At 47.9% G+C, this 19007-nt stretch overlaps 1 protein-coding gene and 1 long non-coding RNA gene across 2 annotated transcripts; both read right to left on the bottom strand.

Annotated features, from left to right (window-relative positions):
• Positions 1–828: 828 nt before the first annotated feature.
• On the bottom strand, positions 829–10793 carry ECHS1 (enoyl-CoA hydratase, short chain 1). The gene is made up of 8 exons (XM_084755652.1): positions 10640–10793; positions 8375–8572; positions 7614–7741; positions 6708–6807; positions 5582–5686; positions 4997–5116; positions 3058–3125; positions 829–1523 (listed from the first exon to the last, which is right to left on the bottom strand). The coding sequence occupies exons 1-8, from the start codon at positions 10725–10727 to the stop codon at positions 1458–1460; spliced, it is 873 nt and encodes a 290-aa protein (XP_084611778.1). The 5' UTR covers positions 10728–10793; the 3' UTR covers positions 829–1457.
• A 6126-nt stretch (positions 10794–16919) lies between these two features.
• LOC311592358 lies at positions 16920–19003 on the bottom strand. The gene is made up of 2 exons (XR_014777387.1): positions 18706–19003; positions 16920–17305 (listed from the first exon to the last, which is right to left on the bottom strand). It is a non-coding gene; the product is annotated as an uncharacterized lncRNA (long non-coding RNA).
• Between the last annotated feature and the right edge of the window lie 4 nt (positions 19004–19007).

Genomic DNA, 19007 nt, shown 5'->3' with positions numbered 1-19007 from the left:
ATCCCTGAGCTCAAGGCCAGCTGGTATACAGCAAGTTTCAGGTAAAGAAAAGCTTAGGTCGTGGTGGTGCACGCCTTTAATCCCAGCACTTGGGAGGCAGAGACAGGTGGATCCCTGTAAGTTTCAGGCCAGCCTGGTCTACAAAGTGAGTCAAGGACAGCCAGGAATACACACAGAGAAACCCTGTCTTGAAAAACAAAAACAAACAAACAAACAAACAAACAAAAAACAACAACAAAAAAGCTTAGGTCCAGGTGTGGTGGTACACATCTTTAATTCTAAACAGTGAAGGTAGGTTTGTAGAAGGAAGCGCCCATGTCTAATTGATTGGCAGAAAAAGTGATGAACCAGAGAGAGATTTGACAGAATATTATGCCCAACTCTCAAGGGAAGAAAGGAAGAGGAAGCTATAGTTAAGGGAGCAACACAGACACTGAGAAAAGGGGCAGTTTTACTGGGAGAGTTTTACAGAGAGAGGCTGAAGAAAGAGGCAGAGAACGAGGAGCCAGAAGATTAGAACAAATTGCTAGATTTAGTTTGAAGCCAGGCAGAGGGATTCAGAGAAGCCATTTTGAATCAGTCGACTTGGAGAGGAGTTTGAGCCAGGACAGCTGAGTTGAACCAGCCAGCCCAGAGCTCAGTAAGAACAAGAAAGGGTGAGCTTATTTACTCAGCAGTTAAGTTTCAGGGGCTGGAAACATTCTAGGCCTAGATTAGACTGTATGGAGGCTAGAAGCTTCCAGGATTAGGCGTGTAGGCCAGCGGGCAAATAAAAGCTACTTTTACAGTATGTGGTAAAGATGAAGTTAAAAACACAAATAGACCTGGTGTGGTAGCATACACCTTTAATCCCAACACTTGGGAGTCAGAGGCAGGCTGATCTCTGTGAGTTCAAGGCCAACCCAGTCTATATAGCAAGTTCCAGGGCAGCCAGGGCTACACAGTGAAACCGTAAGAAAATAATAGAAACAATTAAAAAACACACTTATTCTCTAGAGACAACTGCAGGTGAGTGGAAATCAAACGGAAGCAGTCACTTTCATTGAATTATCGTGCTTAGAATTAGCAGCTGGTGGCAGCACACTGATTGAGAGTGCTTGATGGTATACATTGTAGAGGAATTTTAATTCCTCTTGAAGCCACATCCTGAGCTGCCAATAGTGCAAAGGGGAGTGGCTGGACCAAATGTGCACCTGCCCTAAAAGAGGAAAAAAAAAAAAAACCAAGACACCTTGAAAGCTTCCCAGATTGCTGATTTAGAAGACTGTGCCAGACTGACTTCCAACAACTGGTGACGGTTGCAGGCCACATCACAAGTACCTGAGCTGTAACCACAGCCCAAAACCTTCAGTAGGAACTGTGGCCTACGCTACTACCCTTTTGGATGATTTATTTGCCTCTCAATCGACAGGCTGAGCTTTCCTCTCCAGGGCGGCGCAAGGCCTAGCTGCCAGCTCTCAGTGGTCTTTGAAGTCGGCCTTCCTTTTCTCCACAAACGCAGCCATGCCTTCTCTCCGGTCATTCTGGCAGGAAAAGGAAGAGGAGAGGTGAAGTGTGCATCTTCCTGTTGAGCCCCTCAGCTGACTGCCTGCATCTCTGAGGTGTTCTTATGTCCTTCCCCTTGCCTGTTCTTCGAGCTCATCATCAGGACAGTGGCGATTCTGCAGTGGGCCCACCTGCAGCCCAGGAAAGATGAGATTCCCTACAAACAGTGTTAAGCTTGGGGACAGGGGACTCTCTACCACCTAGGACACAATTGACCAGGAGCTATGACATAAGCACGGCTGAACTCCTCCAGCTCATAGCCCCTCCAGATCTGGCAGGGTCAGATTGGGAATCTCTCACCGAACTGTGGGGTAGCAACAGGATTCTGCTTCACACTCGCCCCTTCCTTAGCTAGTGGGCACACTATGTGCAAAAATCTTCACTTCTTCCTTAGGAACCCAAACCACTTAGAATAATTTTTATTTTTAAGTGTGTGTGTTTGTGTGTACGTGAGCATGTATGAGTATGCATGTGTATATATGTAAGTGTGTGTGCATACATATGTGTGTACATGAGCACGTATGAGTGTATGTGTGTGCATGTGTGTATGTGTATGCATATGTGTGTGTGCATGTGTTGTGTGTACAGGAGCATGTATGAGTGTGTGCATGTATGTATATATAAGTGTGTGTGTGCATGCGTGCATGTGTGTGTGTGTGTGTAAAGATAGGTGCAGCTTCAGCACAGAGATCAGAGGTGTGATATTGTTCTGGATGTGGAGTTGCAGGTGATTGTGAGCCATGTGATGTGGGTGCTGGGATGTGAACTCAGGTCCTCTGGAATAGCAGTAGATGCTGAGGCATCTCCCCAGATCCCTAAATGTTCCTTTTATATAAAACACTCAGCGCTGGGCCAGTGGTGCAATGGATAATGCATCTGACAATCAGAAGATTCTTTGAAACACCTGGACATGATAAGCGGAGAACTGCAGCCAAGCATGGTGGCATACTCCTTGCATTCAGGAAGCTGTAGCAGGCAGATCTCTGTAAGTTTAAGGCCAGCCTGGTCTACATAGTGAGTTCCAGGCCAGCCAGGGCTATGTAATAGAGACCCTGTCTCAGACGGATAGAGAGATAGGGTAAAAATTTTAAATTAGGTGGTGGTGGTTAGAGATGACTCAGCATTTGGTTTCTAACACTTAAATGGTGGTTTACAACAGTCTGTAACTTCATTTCCAAGGTATGCAGTGCCCCTTCCCAGTCTCTGTGGCACAAGACACACCTACAGTGCATTTACACACATGCAAACAAAACATTTATGCATAGAGGATAAATAATACTTAGAGACCGGTTTTCTGTGTTGCACAAGCTGATCTCAAACTCCTGAGCTCAAGCAATTCTCCTTGGCCCCAGGCTCCTAAGTTCTGGGACTACTGTGCCCAGGTACAAATTCCACTTTAAATATAGGGGCTGCTGCTTGGGGGTGAAATTCACGGGGCCTTTTGTGGTAGGAAATCCCCAGAAGCTGCAGTAGAAGCCGACTTGAACCCCAAGCGGAATGCTTTGTACTCACAGTGGCAAAGGTGGAATAGAAGAGCTTCTTTTCCAGCTTATTTCCTTCTGCTAAGGTCATTTCAAAGGCTGAAAGAGAAACCCTGGGGGTCACAAGCTGACGTGTCGAATGTGGGGTACCCACGTCGAACTGACTTGTGACCCACAGAAAGGGCTGCAGGCTGTGTGTGTGGCCTCCATGCTGGCTCAGCTCTCCTTACAAGGGCACAGGAACACACTGCCTTCCTAGGCCTCCCAAACACCTTGGTGGTGGTCCAGGGCCATCAGAAGGGAAAATCGAACGGAGGGCAAACAGCAGAATCTGTCCAGCCAAGAGGACCTGGGGTGGCCGCTAAAACTGAATGCAGAAACACAGCAAAGGATGAGAAGCAGGAGAGAAGGGCGAGGCAGCAGGATCAGCACCTGCTAGGGTCTTCCTTTCCGGTGGAGAACACTGTCCAACAGAGCACTGCCAGGGAAGACCTGCGCTTGACTCCCTGCTGCTGTGACCTCGACAGAACCCTGTGTGCTTCCACACACAGCTGGCTCTTCAGACATCAATACATCTGATCACGGCTGGCAAGCAACCCTGAAGGACTGGTGTCCCCTCTGGAGGTGGCAACAGCCTTTCTGGGTCATGTCTTTTGCCCCCAAGCTGACTCTGCATGTGACACTGAGCAGAAACACAGTGCCATTCCAAACACTGAGATAAACTATTGCATTAAGACTCCATTCCTGGCACAGGAGAAACGATTCAGTGGTTAAGAAACGATTCACTTATGTTCTTGCAGAGAGCCTGGGTTCCCTTCCCAGGACCCACAGGTAGGCTCACAACTGTCAGTAACTCCAGTTCTGAGGGGTCCAGTGTCCTCCACTGCACCATGCACACACGTGATATACATACACACAGGCTGCCAAACACCTATACACACAAAAATAAAAAATGTAAAACAACCACTATAATCTCCATTCAGGTCTTAACACTCACTTAACAAGCTAAGTGTCTCACAAATCCTTGTGACTTCAGCTCTGAGAGATCTGATGGCCACTGATGGCCTCCACATATAAAAAGGCACAAATACCACTACACACACACACACACACACACACACACACACATATAAATTCACATACATGGTGATAAGTAACATACATAGATTAAGAAAAGAGAAACCCACGCTGGATGTGGTGGCACACGCCTACAATCCTAGCAACTGAGGCAGGTGGGTCCAGAGTTTGAGGGCAGATTCAGCTATAGAGTGAGACCTTGTCTCAAAATTCAAACAACAGGGCCATCCAGATGGCTCAGTGGATAAAGGCCCATGCCATCCAGCCTAACCACAACTGGAATCCAGTCTCTCTGGAACCCATACAGGGAAAGAGACAACTGACCCCCCAAATTATTCTCTGACCTCCACATGTGCACCATGAAAACCAACTCAATAAATTAAAATGTGACCTAAAGAAATGAGTAGATTTAAAGAGATGAAGGAAGAAAAGGCTGGGGCAGCTCTGAGGAAGGCAAGTCAGAGCAGCTGCATGAGCTGAGGGAGCTGGTGGAGAAAACTCAGATGAGCTGTGTCTCTGTAGGCCCCGTGCTATAGCCCGTTTGCATTCCCAGAGCACGGGCTGAGGAGGGAACCGTTCACTCCAGGTCCCCAGAGACAGCTTTCCCGTGAGAGACAGCTTTCCCACGAACCACAGACCTCTGTCTTCAGGGGCTGTGGCCCTATTCTTGGACTTCCCTCTGTGCCTGACATTGCATTGTCATCATGTTCCAGGCCTGCCCAGTCTAGGCTCCTGGTATAATGAGACCCTCAGAATAGCTTATCAGACCTTTGAGTTGACCAAAAACTGGAACCCTATGGCAAACTCCAATGCCGAGAACTGTCCCGTTGCTGCCTGGGAACCTCACAAGGTCACCTATACAGTCCTGTGGCCTCTCCCCAGCGGAGCCCTACCTGCATTCACAGATTCTTTCGCCATGGCAACTATAATTTTGGAATTGCTGGCAATTTTTTCTGCACATCGGATGGCCTCTTCCACCAGTGTTTCAACAGGAAAAATCTTGCTTACGAGACCTAAAATAGAAAAAGTATGAAGAGCATGCAGAAAGAGCATTGCCAGCTTCCTCGGGAACCCAGTGACACCGAGAGGCCAGCTCTCTGGGTCCTAAACAAGGGATGGCTGTCCTCGGCAGTGGGTGACTCTGTGCTCTCCACTGCCAGGCTCCAGTCACTCCACTCCTAAGTTGCCCAGACCATACTGTCTACAGGATCAAACGGGACAGAGGACCCGAGGACTATGGTCACTGCCAAAGGCAGGGAAAGGGCTGGCCTTTAAGGGTTTTCAAAGGGCAATGGGAAGAGATGTTGTTATTGTTTCTAACCTGAACATATGTTGCCACTCTCTTGTGCATAACATATTTCAAGATATATATATATATATAACCCAAAGCCAGACCCTTAGGGCTCCAATACTGGTTACCTCCTGGGAGACCTGACGTAGCCCGAGCCTCCCTCCAGCTCACACATCAGACACCCTACCTGCTTGCTTTGCATCCTGGGCTGAAATGCGGTCACCTGTGAGGACCATCTCCATTGCTAGGGACTTGCCGACTGCACGAGTGAGTCGCTGCGTACCCCCTGAACCTACATGGGAGAGATTTGTGGTCTCAGCTGGCCCTTCGTCAGGTGACACTGCGAAGAAACCCTGGGCCGGGATGCAGCGCAGTGCAAGAAGAAGGCTTAGCAGGCAAGAGGCCCTGGGTTCCTTCTCAGCATTAAAAAGAGAGCAGTGGAGGCCTCCTCTGAGCGTGGCCTCTTCCCTGAGGGCTCAAGTCCTTTCTCTCTGAGTGTTCACCTCCTCCTGACAGGTCTAACAGGTGGCCCCCAGAGGGCAATGGTATTGCCTTCTAACATCTCAGGGCTTTTCAGGCAGTAGGGAGTGAGAATGCCACAGTCTGATGTGCTGAACTCAGGGAGGCCACCTGACTCGCTATGCCAGTGGCACAGGAGTGGGCAGAGCCAGACTCACAAGTGACAGTTTTGGTGCAAACCCTAGGTCATGAGTCTTTCTCCCAAGCTTCTGGTGTACAAAGAAGCTTTTTTTTTTTTTTTTTAAATCAAGACAGGGTTTCTGAATCTGATGCTCTTTTCTGGTGTGCATGAAGTGTACTCACATACATAAAATAAATAAATCTTTTTATTTTGATTTTTTTCAAGACAGGATTTCTCTATGCTATCTTGGCTGTCCTGGACTCGTTTTGTAGACCAGGCAGACCTTGAATTCACAGCGATCCACCTGCCTTTGCCTCCCAAGTGCTGGGATTAAAGGCGTGTGCTACCACACCCAGCTCAAAATAAATAAATCTTAAAAGAAGAAGAAGAAGAAGAAGAAGAAAAAAAAGATATATGGATCACGAGCAAGAAACAACCGCTGTGGCTAAAAGCCAGTGTCAACTCTATGACATTGTTGGATTTAAGATCTGCACATTGATAAGAGTAGGGCGTGGCCTGGGGCTCCCAGACTGTGCTGAGCTTCATCTGCTCTGTCTTTCAGGTGAGGGCTGGCAGAGAGAAAGCTGAACAGACAAGAGCTGTCCATTGTGGCCAGTGGTTAGATGCAAGCCATGGGGCTGACACCCAGGCGTTACAGCGTACACATTCTTACCTGGGATGGTCCCCAGTAGGATTTCTGGCTGTCCAAACTGGGCTTTCTCACCAGCATAGATGATATCACACATCATAGCAAGTTCGCAACCCCCACCGAGCTAGGGGGGGAAAAAAAAACCTATAAGCAGGTGGATCTTTACCAGAGAAGCCCAGGCAGAAAACAACTTTATTTGCTTAGAGAACTTTTCTGAAACCATGAGACAGCAAATGTTAACTTAGCAGAACAAAACTAGATTTACGTGGCGGGGTAAATATAAAGGTAATGTTGCTTACTAGGGGCTTGTAGACTTTTATGCAAAGGGCCAGGCAATAAATATTTTTGGTTGAATAACTCAGCCTGGCATAGCTGCTCAAATCCAGCTACAGAGGACAAGGGCAGGAAGGGGTGTGGCTGGCCGTCCCACTTGGGATGGATTATATTAAATCCATGTGCCACCCTCCCCCCCATGGGCTAAACTAGCCCTACATTTTTCAACAGCCTAGTGAGGCAGGGACATGCAGACAGTGTCCTCATAGCCTTCACACATGTAGCAGAGCCAGTAATAAAACAGAAGCAGAAAAGCTTATTTAATGCATCTTGGAACAGGCTGAGGAGCCTCCATTGAAGAAGTTATCAAAGCTGAGTGTGGTGGCGCACACCTTTGATCCCAGCACTCGAGAGGCAGAGGCAGGCAGATTACTGTGAGTTCGAGGCCAGCCTTGTCTACAAAGTGAGTCCAGGACATCCAGGGCTACACAGAGAAACTCTGTCTTGGGGGAAAAAAAAAACAAACCAAACCAAAACCCCAGAAGTTATCAAAAGACACCATCGGCCGTTTAAACACACATAGATCCTTGCTCTACTTAATTTGCACATGCACAGTTCCTTCCTCTGGCCCAGGAGAGCTCTGGGGCTGATACTTACAGCATAGCCATTGACAGCCGCAATAATTGGCTTCTTGATCTGGGTGATCTGGTCCCAGTGGCTCAGGAACTTGTCAGCGTAACAGTCCTGGAATGTCCGGTTCTGCATCTCCTTGATGTCGGCTCCAGCTGGAGGGTCGAAGTGAGGTTTCAATGACCAGACATCAGAGACCTTCTCAGTCCTGTGTCCCCGTGCTTGGGACCTGGGGGCACTTCCCACAACAGTTGGACCAGCTGATGCACGGACCAACAACTCACCAAGCTGTCTGTCATAAGAAGGTAATGTTGCGGGTTGTGGCCGGCAAGGATGACAAATACACTCAGAGTAGGGTCAGGCTTATACCAGTTATTTCACCTGACCAGTAAGGAACTGAGCATTCCTGAATGGTCAAATCACAAAATCACACCCTGATCTTCCACACAACTTCTCTCTCCCTCTCTCTCTCTCTCTCTCTCTCTCTCTCTCTCTCTCTCTCTCTCTCTCTCTCTCTCTTTTCAAGACAGAGTTTCTCTGTGTAGCCTTGGCTGTCCTGGACTCACTTTGTAGACCAGGCTGGCCTCGAACTCACAGCGATCCTCCTGCCTCTGGCTCCCGAGTGCTGGGACTAAAGATACGTGCCACCACAGCCAGCTCACACAACTTCCCTTACATGTTAATTTTATCCTAAGCCACCCCTCCCATCGCGGGGAAGCTGGTTCATTTGCTGCTTCCCACTGGCCATAGCACCCCCTACCGTCTGTTGCTATGGCTGCCCAGCACACCTGCAAATGCCTTCTCCCCACCAGTGAGCACAATGGCCCCCACAGCAGGATCTTGCTGAAAGGTCTCCAGTGCTTGGTTGAGCTCCTCGATCAGGCCATTGCAGAGAGCGTTGAGGGCTTTGGGGCGGTTCAACTGGATCAGCCCCACACTGTTGTTCTTTCCTTTCTTTTCTGTGACGATGTACTGAAAGTTAGCACCTGGGGCAAGAGGACAAAAGGGGATTGTCACCGTGAGGATATTAAAGGCTCTGTGGTGCTGATCTTGGTGGTCAACTGCTTCCACATCTGGGATCAACTAAAGCCCAAGCAGCTGGCGTCACCTGTAGGGGATTTTCTTATAATGGATCTTTGGAGGTGAGATGACCTAGCCCTAAGTCTGGGCCCCATGTCTTCTCGTGGCAGTCCACTTAGAAGAACACGGAAGGAGGAAGCTTCTGCTTTTTTGCCTTCTTGCCCTCACTTCAGATGGCAAGTTCATCTCATCTATTCTCCCTGCCCACCCCCTGCCCTCCACGACAAGGCGAGGTTTCTCTGGCTGTCCTGGATCTCACGCTGTAGACCAGGCTGGCCTCAAACTCAGAGATCCACCTGCCTCTGCCTCCCCAGTGCTGGGATTAAAGGTGCACACTGCCACTACCAGGCATCTACTCTATCCTTAAGGCATTTTTCTGGTGTTTGAATCAATTTCTTCAGGATTGTAATACACATGGAAGGCCCTCATCGCTTTAGCACTTCTCTGGGCTCCAAAACCAAATGGAGACGGCTAAGACATTCAGTCTCTTGGCTGAACCACCGAGTTCTTGGCCTTTCTATCAGGAGACATCCTTTGCTGGACTACTCAGACCATAGCCTGTAAGCCACTCTAGTAACCTTCCTTTAATATATATGCATGTTATATATTATCAAATATAATATACACAAATATATATATCCTTTCTATCAGTTCTGCATGGAAACAGGCACAGAAAGAGAACTCTGTACCATCCTTACCATTTTAGGTTGCAGCTGTGGCTGCAATCTACCCAGGCATGGTCTTTAATCTTAGCACTCAAGAGAGAGACAGATGCAGGTGTATTATTGTTCTGAGTTCCAGGCTAGCCTAGTGTAGTTCCAGGTCAGCCAGAGCTATATAGTAAGATGCTGTCTCAAAAGACAAATAAAAGCAACATAAAAGAAGACTCTAGCGCAGAACACAGTCACCCTCCTCTCATATGCCAGCACTTTCCAGACCATGACACCAGGTGAGAGCAGGACAGAGCCCAGGCCCTGCTGGAGCAGTTAGCTGGAGGGACACAGGCAGCTGTAATGCACTAGTTTGTTCTAGGTGACCTGGAGGACTGGCCAACTCAGACCTGTGGGGAGGAACATAAGCCTGAAAGTGAGGGTCTGTGTTCTGGTGTTTTGGTCCTTAGCACAGTGCTTGTCTTGTGGATTCAGAGTGACTAACTTTAAGTGGGAGGTGCACTACTGAACAAAAGGATGCCTGCCATCGTGGACAGCCAATCCAGAGCGGGATTCAGGAGAAGCCCTCACCCTGGGGCAGGGTCAAAATTCTTGATAACACTGGATGGTTGCAGGGGAGTCCAGCCAAGGAGTGGGAAGGGAGGGACGATCCAGCAGTCTAGGGAGGAAAGTGGGTGTGTCAGTATGGGCTGCGCTGATTGGACAGGCTGAAGGACAAGGTTCAGAGGAGGCAGTGGACACAGGAGAGGCACTATAGACAAGCCTTTCCCAGTATTCAGGCTGTCTTGCTTAACCTACCTTCACAATCTCCTACACAACCAACGTGTACGCTCCCAGCCGGTCAGAGGTCCTGGCATTTACTAAAGTTCTAGAGTTGAAACGCTGCCAATACACCCTGGGCCCTCGCATCGGACAGGGCTTCTAGGTGCTAGGATCTGGCTGGTCTTGTAAAGTGAGACTGAGGTCAGATTGAAGGGGCGGGTGGGTGGGTGGGGGGAGCGGGGCGGTAAGGAATTGGTTAGGGGTCAGGCGAGCGGGGGAGGGTGGGGGCTCTGAAGATGGACTAGTGTAGGAGAACTTCAAGCGAGAATCGGTAGTCACTTGTAGGAAATCTGAGTTTAGGTGTGGGCATGAGTACTTCAGAGTCAAGCTTTGGGCGTGCAGGATGGTGGAAGAGGGAGTCAAGAAAGTCCAGGACCAAGTGAGGATGCGTGCAGGCCGGGGTTTAGGGACCAGCCGGAGGTTGTGAGTAGAGAGTGCACCCAACGTGGGGTGACGGACACCGCCGGTGTCCGCACTCACCCGAGGCGAAGCGCCGGAGTTCTGGGCAGCGGACAGAGGACAACAGCGAGCTGCGGGCTCGGGGCAGCAGAGCACGCAAGGCAGCCATGGCGGAGAGACGACTTGCTCCGCCCACAGACTCGCCCCGCCTGCAGAATCGCTCCGCCCAGGCTAGGCGACGACGGAAGCAGGAGGGGACGGTCTAGTCTAGGCCGGGAGGTGTAGTGGGCAGGGTAGGGCAGGATAGGGAGGAGGATAGGCTGTGCTGGGCTTGAGCAATCGCCAATTGCACCACGTAAGTGGCGTGCCCTTGGCGGGTGCCCAGCACCCTGGGCCAGGGTGGGAGACTCGGCTCTGCCTTTTCCCCGGTGCTGGCCGTGTGCTGTTGGTCTTGACCACCGCAAAGAGCAATTGCAGATGTAGCCATCGAGGGCAAAGCGGTGAAATGCAAGGTGTGTTTTGTGTCAGGGTCTCACTACACAGCCATGGCTGGCCTGGAACCCTCCAGGTGGGCTAGGCTGTTTCCTAGTCTCAAAAACATCCATCTGCCTCTGCCTTCCAAGGGTTGGGATTAAAGGCATGTGCCACCATACCCTGCGTGAGAGGCATTCCTTATGTGGCAGATGACTAGCTTCATAACACCAGGCTAGGAATAGGTGTTTTTACAAGATGAGAAGATTCACATTACATTTAATAAAGAAAGCTGATGTTTTGTTCATGTAAATTACCTTGAATTATAACTTTAAAGTGTTTAGCAAGTATTAGAAGACCTTTATTTGTATTCTGGCCCTGGTCCTGCAAAAGTTAGGATAATGGATAGACCCTACAGACAAAAAAGCAAAATTGATAATTAAAAGAAAGCAATTCAAATCAGACTTGAACAGCCAGCAAACTTTATTTCAAGCTAAGATAGAATATAAACAGAAAAAGATCACCAACAAACTTTTGCTGAGGGTCTCTGTATTAGCATAGGCTAAGCTACCATGGCAGTAGGTCCAAAATGAGACGTCTCGAACACAGTTTATAGCAACCCAGGGCTGGAGTTGCGGTCAGGGGGCTACTGTTCTCTGAGCTTGGGGCAAAGGAAGAAACAACTAAAGAGTGGGGGTATTGCATCTGTCAGGGTTCTCTAAAGGAAGAGCACTGATAGAATGAGAGGGGGAGGGGCTGGAGAGATGGCTCAGAGGTTAAGAGCACTGACTGCTCTTCCAGAGGTCCTGAGTTCAATTCCCAGCAACCACATGGTGGCTCACAACCATCTATAATGTGATCTGGTGCCCTCTTCTGGTGTGCAAGAAGACAGTGTACTCATATACAGAAAATAAATAAGTAAAAAAAGAAATGAGAGAGAGAGAGAGAGAGAGAGAGAGAGAGAGAGAGAGAAACACAATTAGAGTGGTCCAGTTGGTCTGATAGCGGCTACATCCTAACAGAAAGTTCAAGAATCCAGTAGTTGTTCAATCCACAAGGCTGAAGGGCTCGGCTGGTCTTCAGCACAGTCAGAATCTGGAAGTGGGCTCTAATACCAACGAGAGAGTCCTCAGGAGCACGATGTCTGAACTGGCCTGAGAAGGGGGGTGAGCTGACAAAAAGCCAAAGCTTCTGTTTATATCCTTTATACAGGCTTCATGAGAGGGCGTGGCTCAGATTTAGGGTGATTTTCCTCACCTCAAATGAGCCAATCAAGAACAATCCCCTACAGATGTGCCCTGTGATTGGCAACCAATAGCCATCATGCCAAGTGGTGGTGGGGCATGCTTTTGGCCCCAGCACTCAGGAGGCAGGGGCAGGCTGATACCTGTGAGTTCAAGGCTGTAGGCCCAATTTTCTGATCATATTTTAGTGTGAACTTATTAAACGAGCCTACCTCCCTAACAATCCGACTAACCCAAACAAAGGATATTAAAGAACACTACAATGAAACCTTAAGGGTATCAGTCCCCGGTGTAGTCAGCAGGGCTTTCAGCAGACCAGCAATTCCAGCAAAGTTAGTTGTTGCTAGAACCGGGAGCAGCAGCTGGAACCTCAAGCCTCAGGTGGAGTCTAAAGCCTTGAAGCTTTCCCTGGAGCAGTTCTCTCTAGGAGCCTCTTGAAGAGCAGAGATGAACAGCCAAAACCCAAGTCCCAACCAAAGGCCTCCTCACCTGTTTTTTGGGCTCATATATATATCCTCTCAGTCTGTTAAAGGGTGTTTTTCACCAAGCTCCCCCACAAAGTAGTTCGACTTCTATGCGAAAAAACATCCTGCTTTCTCACATCTAAGTGGTAAACATCTTGCCCTCTTCTCCAGCGCACACGTGAGATCAAAACAAAAACATGTTTATCTCCCCTTCACAAGGCCAGCCTGGTCTACAGAGCAAGTTCCAGGAGAGCCTAGGCTACATAGAGAAACCCTGTCTTGGAAAACAAAAAAAGAAAAAAAAAAAAGTCAAAAGTGAGTGTGGGGAAATATATAGGAAGCTGGAGCCTTCGGCCTGGGTGGAGTTTGGAAACATTTCTGGAATAAGCACTCTGACACTAATGAGAGTGGAAGAGGGGAGATGTCACCGGTGAGGCGGAGCAGCTCCCGAAAGGCGTGGATGCTGCGTAGAGTTTGTACTTTCAGCTTTTTAAAAAAATGACTTATTTGTTTATATATCTATACAGTGCTCTGTCTGGGCATCAGATAACATTACAGATGGTTGTGAGCCACCATGTGGTTGCTGGGAATTGAACTCAGGACCGTTGGAAGAGCAGTCAGTGCTCTTAACCTCTAAGCCATCTCTCCAGCCCTGTACTTTCATTTTATATTCCAAAACCACAGGGTGGGGTGGGGCGAGCAAGATTTTACAGAATTAGATTGTTAAGGCAGTGACCCATTGTTTCTGCTATTTTTCCAGGTCATTCTGTTTCAGATAGCAATTGAAGTTGTGCCCGGCAAACAGGCAGTACAAGCAATGCTTTAAGTAAATCACCAAATACATCAATACAATAGTATCTAACAGTTGGTCTTTCCTACCTGATTCTACTTTAGTGGTGAGAGTACAAAATAGTGTGGTCACTTTGCCATTGTGAGGTGCATGTACATATTCCTGGAGATTGAACTCTGGCCTTACACTTATGTAGTCACCACCCCTAGCCCTAAGATTGGCCACTTTGGAGAATAGCCTGCCACTGTCTCAAAAGTGAAAAGAGCAAACCCCCTTCCTAGGTGCATACCCAAGAGAAATGAAAACATGGCCCCATGTAGCTTGTAGGTACGTCGCAGCATTAATCACAAAGACCAAAAAGTGAAAATAGGGAGCTGGAGAGAAGATGGCTCAGTGGTTAAGAGTGCCGCCTGCTCTTCCAGAGGTCCTGAGTTCAATTCCCAGCAACCACATGGTGGCTGACAACCATCTATAATGTAATCTGATACCCTCTTCTGCAGATAAAGCACTCATATGCAATAAATAAAATTAATAAAAACTTTTTAAAAACTGTTTTCTAAAAAGTGAAAATAGCCTAAATGTCCATCAAATATTCTCTATTTGTATAATGAACACCTTAGTTTTTTTCTTCTAAACGGGGTCTTCTATACCATCCATACTGGACTGGAATCTACCTATCTTTGCCTCATAAATGCTGGTATTAAATTAGGCAAGGGGCACCACATTGGAATTGATACCTTTGAATATGTTACAATGTACTGTGGAGACTGGAGCTGTAGCTCAGTGTAACACTGTTGCCCAGCATGCACAAAGCCTTGAATTCCACCCCTAATATGACATATATATGATGAAAAGCAGTGAGTACTGATACACAGTGTATGTGGAAAAGCCTTGAGAGCATGCCTTACCCTAACTCTTTACATGAACCATCCAGAATAGGGTGATGAAAAAAACATTTTGAACTTGGTTGTGATGGTTGTACAACTCTGTTACTTTACCGAAAGCCACTGGCTTGTGCAGGTCAAGTGGGCGAAGTGCATGCAAATTCTATGTTGATATGGCTGGGTTTTTTTGTTTTTTGTTTTTTGTTTTTTTAATGAACAAGCCTGATTTGGTTAAGTCACATGGGAGGTATCATCTGTGGTGTCTGACAGGGCTCTCCTACCTTTGGACAATCGTGTCACAGCATCTGTATAGTCTCCAGTGGTCTGTTGATGAGCACGTGACTACCCCAGCTGCAGAGCAGCCTTTTCATTCAGACTGGTGCACTACATCCAGGGGACAAGAAACACTGCTGTCTGCCAGGGGCCAAGCCTGGCCTGCTGACAGGGTTGCCTGAGAGGAGATAGGAGTTGGTGAGGGAAGAGCTGAGTCAGCTGCAGTGGTCAGGGGAATCTTGCAGCTTTGACTGACAGCAATCAGTTTGCTTCTTATTTATACAGTTTTACAGAACAAAGACTAATGATTGTCCAAGAAGTATAGATTATATCATTTTGTCTTTAGACATGTGTTTGATTTTTATATTGCATGTCTGGGGATACAAGTTCGGTTACAATTAGAAAGTACAAATAGAACAGATTTTATTTTTATTATTAGCCCTATAACTCCAATTCAAAGAATCTCCGCTAAAGCAGACACATTAGTTATATGACAGCCTACTTTTAGGCTGGCAGTATCTGCAGTTTTTAAAGCACTCTAGACAAGCCATGCATGGTGGCACACGTCTGTAATTCCAGCACTCTGGGAGGCAGAGGCAAGGGGATCTCTGTGAGTTTGAGGCTAGCCTGGTCTACAAAGTGAGTCCAGGACAGCCTAAGCTACACAGAAAAACCCTGTCTTGTGGCAGGAGGGGGGGCAGAGGCACTCTTGACAAACAGAAAAATATCTGAACTGGCCTTTTTATGAACGGCAAATACTAACACCTAACTCCATTTACTGTATGGTTTCATCATCTATGCTATAAAGTAGGGAAAGCTCATTTTAGTCAATCTATCTGATTTATTGGGTTCTATTCTTCCAGGGGTGTAGCTTGTATGACTCCTATCTTTAAACTACATTTTCAGAGAGCATATTGTAAAAAGCGGCTTACAATCTGTTACTACCTCTGCTGGCCAGCCAGGGTTTGCCCGTTATTTCTGTTTACCTAAGCACCGACTATATTGTTTGAGTTTGCTTGGTGGCCGATATCCCAAGAAGATTCCTGGAGTCATTTAGAAATTCCTAGCTTTTGCTTAACTGAACTTATCACAATCCCCAGGGCACAAGGAAGACTTCTGAATAGTGGCCAGCTAAGGTTATTTTCCCTAAAAGAGGAAGGAAGTTTAAGACTTTCCTAAAAAAAAAAAAAAAAAAAAAAAAAGACTCAGACATAACTTCCCTGGGAAAAACACATACAATGAACCATACTGCAGAAAGTCTACAAGACTGCAACACGCAGAGACCAAAACCTAAAAGTGAGAGACACAATGACGGCAGTTGCAGCATTCCCCTTAGCTTTGCTGGAACTGTGTCAATGACTTTTGCCATTTCCTGTGGCTATTGCTGTCCCAACTGTCCCTGCCCTGTACTTCTGGAGGCCCAAGGTGTTCCAGGCACTTCAAAGTGTGCACCTCAAATTTCCCATATCCCGCAAAAGTTAAAACAGAAATTGATATAATTGAAAGTGGATATACTTAATGCATGGCTGCAAACTCTGCTTTTCCTATGGCAGTGTCACAACTGTACAGGACAGGACAGCCCCACTTTTTATTACCCCTCCCAAACATAAAACCAATTTCATAGCAAGGATGAAAGAGAAGCCAGTAAAGATACACATTAACTGAGACAGGGTAATGTCCAGTAACTGATCCAGTCTTTTTTTTTTTTTTTAAGGGAAAGGTACTTGGGTTCTAGGTTGCTCCCTGCTAACAGAGTTTTTAAAGATTTTTTTTTTTTTTTTGGTTTTTTTTTGAGACAGGGTCTCTCTGGGTTAGCCGTGGCTGTCCTGGACTCACTTTGTAGACCAGGCTGGCCTCGAACTCATAGCGATCCGCCTGCCTCTGCCTCCCGAGTGCTGGGATTAAAGGCGTGCGCCACCATGCCCGGCCCGGTTTTAAAGATTTTTAAAAAATTTATTTTGTAGCAGTTTCACAGATGTAAATGGTGTAGTTTGATGACATGGATCCCTGACTCCCTTTCCCGCTCCCGCAAGCACCTTCAGCACTTCCCCTCCCCCTTCACGGTCCCCCTCCTTTTTGTAAGCCACTGAGCCCAGCTAGCACTGCCTGTTAGAACATTGATCTTTTGTAGGTCATCACTGCTGCAGCACTGTTCATGAGCACAGGGGTGGGGTGGGGGGGAGGGGGGTTACGCTCTGTCCAGAAGACGGCATCTCATAGCACTCTTCTCAATCCTCTGGTTGTTACATTTTCTTTTTTAATTAAAAAGATTATTAGTTTTTAGTTGGTATGTGTCTACCATGTATGTACGCATGGGTGCCCCTGGAGGCTAGAAGGGAAGTTGGATTCCAGGTGCTTGTGAACCACTTGATGTGGGTGCTGCGCTGGGAACTGAACTCCAGTCCTCTGGGATAGAGCAACATGCGGTCTCTCCCACCCCATGCCTCTTACATGCTTTTCCTTCCCTGTCCTTGATGGTCCCTGAGCCTTGGGGGTGGGGGTGGGGAGGCTGATACAGATCCTCCATTTAATGCTGTGCACTGGATTAGTTGTCTCTGTGTAACTGCTGCCCACTGCAGAAGCAGCATCTTTGGCCCAGGCTGATTGAGAGCAGTGTTAACCTGTGGGTAAAAATATAAACATTTAGAAAGCAACATGATTAATTAGCAAAACATCAGTAGGTACACTGCAACCCAACTCTATGGCCTAGATCTAAACCTAGATCTGGTTTACTGTAACAAGCATGAATTCCCTCATTTGGAGCAGGTCTCAAGTCTAATGCAAAAGCAGCTTGTTATCACCATAAACTTATTATTATTATTATTATTTTTTTTTTTTGAGGCAGGGTTTCTCTGTGTAGTCCTGGCTGACCTGGACTCGCTTTGTAGGCCAGGCTGGCCTCGAACTTATAGCAATCCGCCTGCCTCTGCCTCCATAAATGCTGGGATTAAAGGCATGTGCCACCACTGCCTGGCAATTGTCATAACCTTTATGCTATGATCTTCCCTGGCAGGTCACTATTGTAGCTGGTGGGAATCCACAGTGGGCAATCCCGACAATGACTGTTCTCCTACAGCACCCTCTGCATAGCAACTTTGGACACTGATGAAAACTAGCCAGCAGGAGCGAAGTTTTCATGTCAGCTTCAACTTGATTTTCTATGTCCGGTGAAACCAAGTTGTTTGCGTAAGTTCTAAGACTGGGTAGAGAAAAATGGTGGGTATTAAAGGCTGGCATTTTGACTGAAGCAGGCCTGGCAGTGTTCTTTGTGTCTAGGTCTTTTTTTTTTTTTTAATAGATGTAGGGTGGAATGTCTTTGGTATCTTTTCTTTTTTTGGGGAGCGGGGGGAGTCCAGACAGGGTTTCTCTGTTGTAGCCTTGGCTGTCCCAGTCTCACTTTGTAGACCAGGCTGGCCTCGAACTCACAGCGATCCGTCTGCCTGTCTCCAGAGTGCTGGGACTAAAGGCGTGCGCCACTACTGCCCGGCTGGTATCTTTTCTTTGGAGGTGAAGCTTTAACTCCCAACTCCCAGGTCCCTGTTAAATACACTAACTTTGCAAGCGAACAAGAGTGATGTTTAAATAGCTGAGGGGAGGGCACATGCCTCCTGCTCTTCAGTAGACACACTCTCCAGACTGGGATTTATGCCGAGCATCATGTTTCCCATCCTTGCCAAAGCCAGGGCCCCCTCCCCATAGCACACACCCAGCGCATTTTATATCACTTCCACTAGCTCTGAGGGAGGGGTGGGGATCGAGTGTGTGCGGCAAGGACATTTTTGCCCCTCAGTCTGCGAGGGCTGCTCTAACAGCCCTTGGCCAAGCAGTGTTCTCAGCTTCCAGGGTCCTTGTCTTCATTCTTTGGGTCCGCACAGGGGTCCAGGACTGAACTTATCCCCTAAGCAGGTTCGACTGTGAGTCGATACTCCAGTAGAAGGAGAGTAAAGCTTTGGCCTACTCTCTGCTTATAGGAGCCAGCAAGGGTGTCTCCCAAGAAGGATGCCTCCGGAAGACCACTTACCTAGGTGGGAATCCTAGCTCACAGGGCCAAGTAGCAGCCAAAGCCACACCCCGCTTAAGGCGACTGTGTGGGCAGGCCCAAACAGGAAGGGCAGGGCTCAGAGGGCCTGGAGCTTGAGAGCATCCGGGAACCGCGAGCCTACTTGGAGGACACAGTGCAGGCCAGGGACATACACCTCCCACTTCTACGGCCCAGTTCGGAATGTTCTTCAAGGCAGCCCCGACTTGACTGCTTTCCGCATCGCTCCTTGGACTCCCCCTAGGCCCCGCCCCTCGTCCCATTCCCAGTCCCCACGCACACTC

Source organism: Acomys minous (assembly GCF_964271855.1).
Source record: "Acomys minous genome assembly, chromosome: 2".
Classification (NCBI taxonomy): Eukaryota; Metazoa; Chordata; class Mammalia; order Rodentia; family Muridae; genus Acomys; species Acomys minous.
The sequence above is the reverse complement of the archived record's forward strand: the minus strand, read 5'-3'. Positions and strand labels throughout refer to the sequence as shown.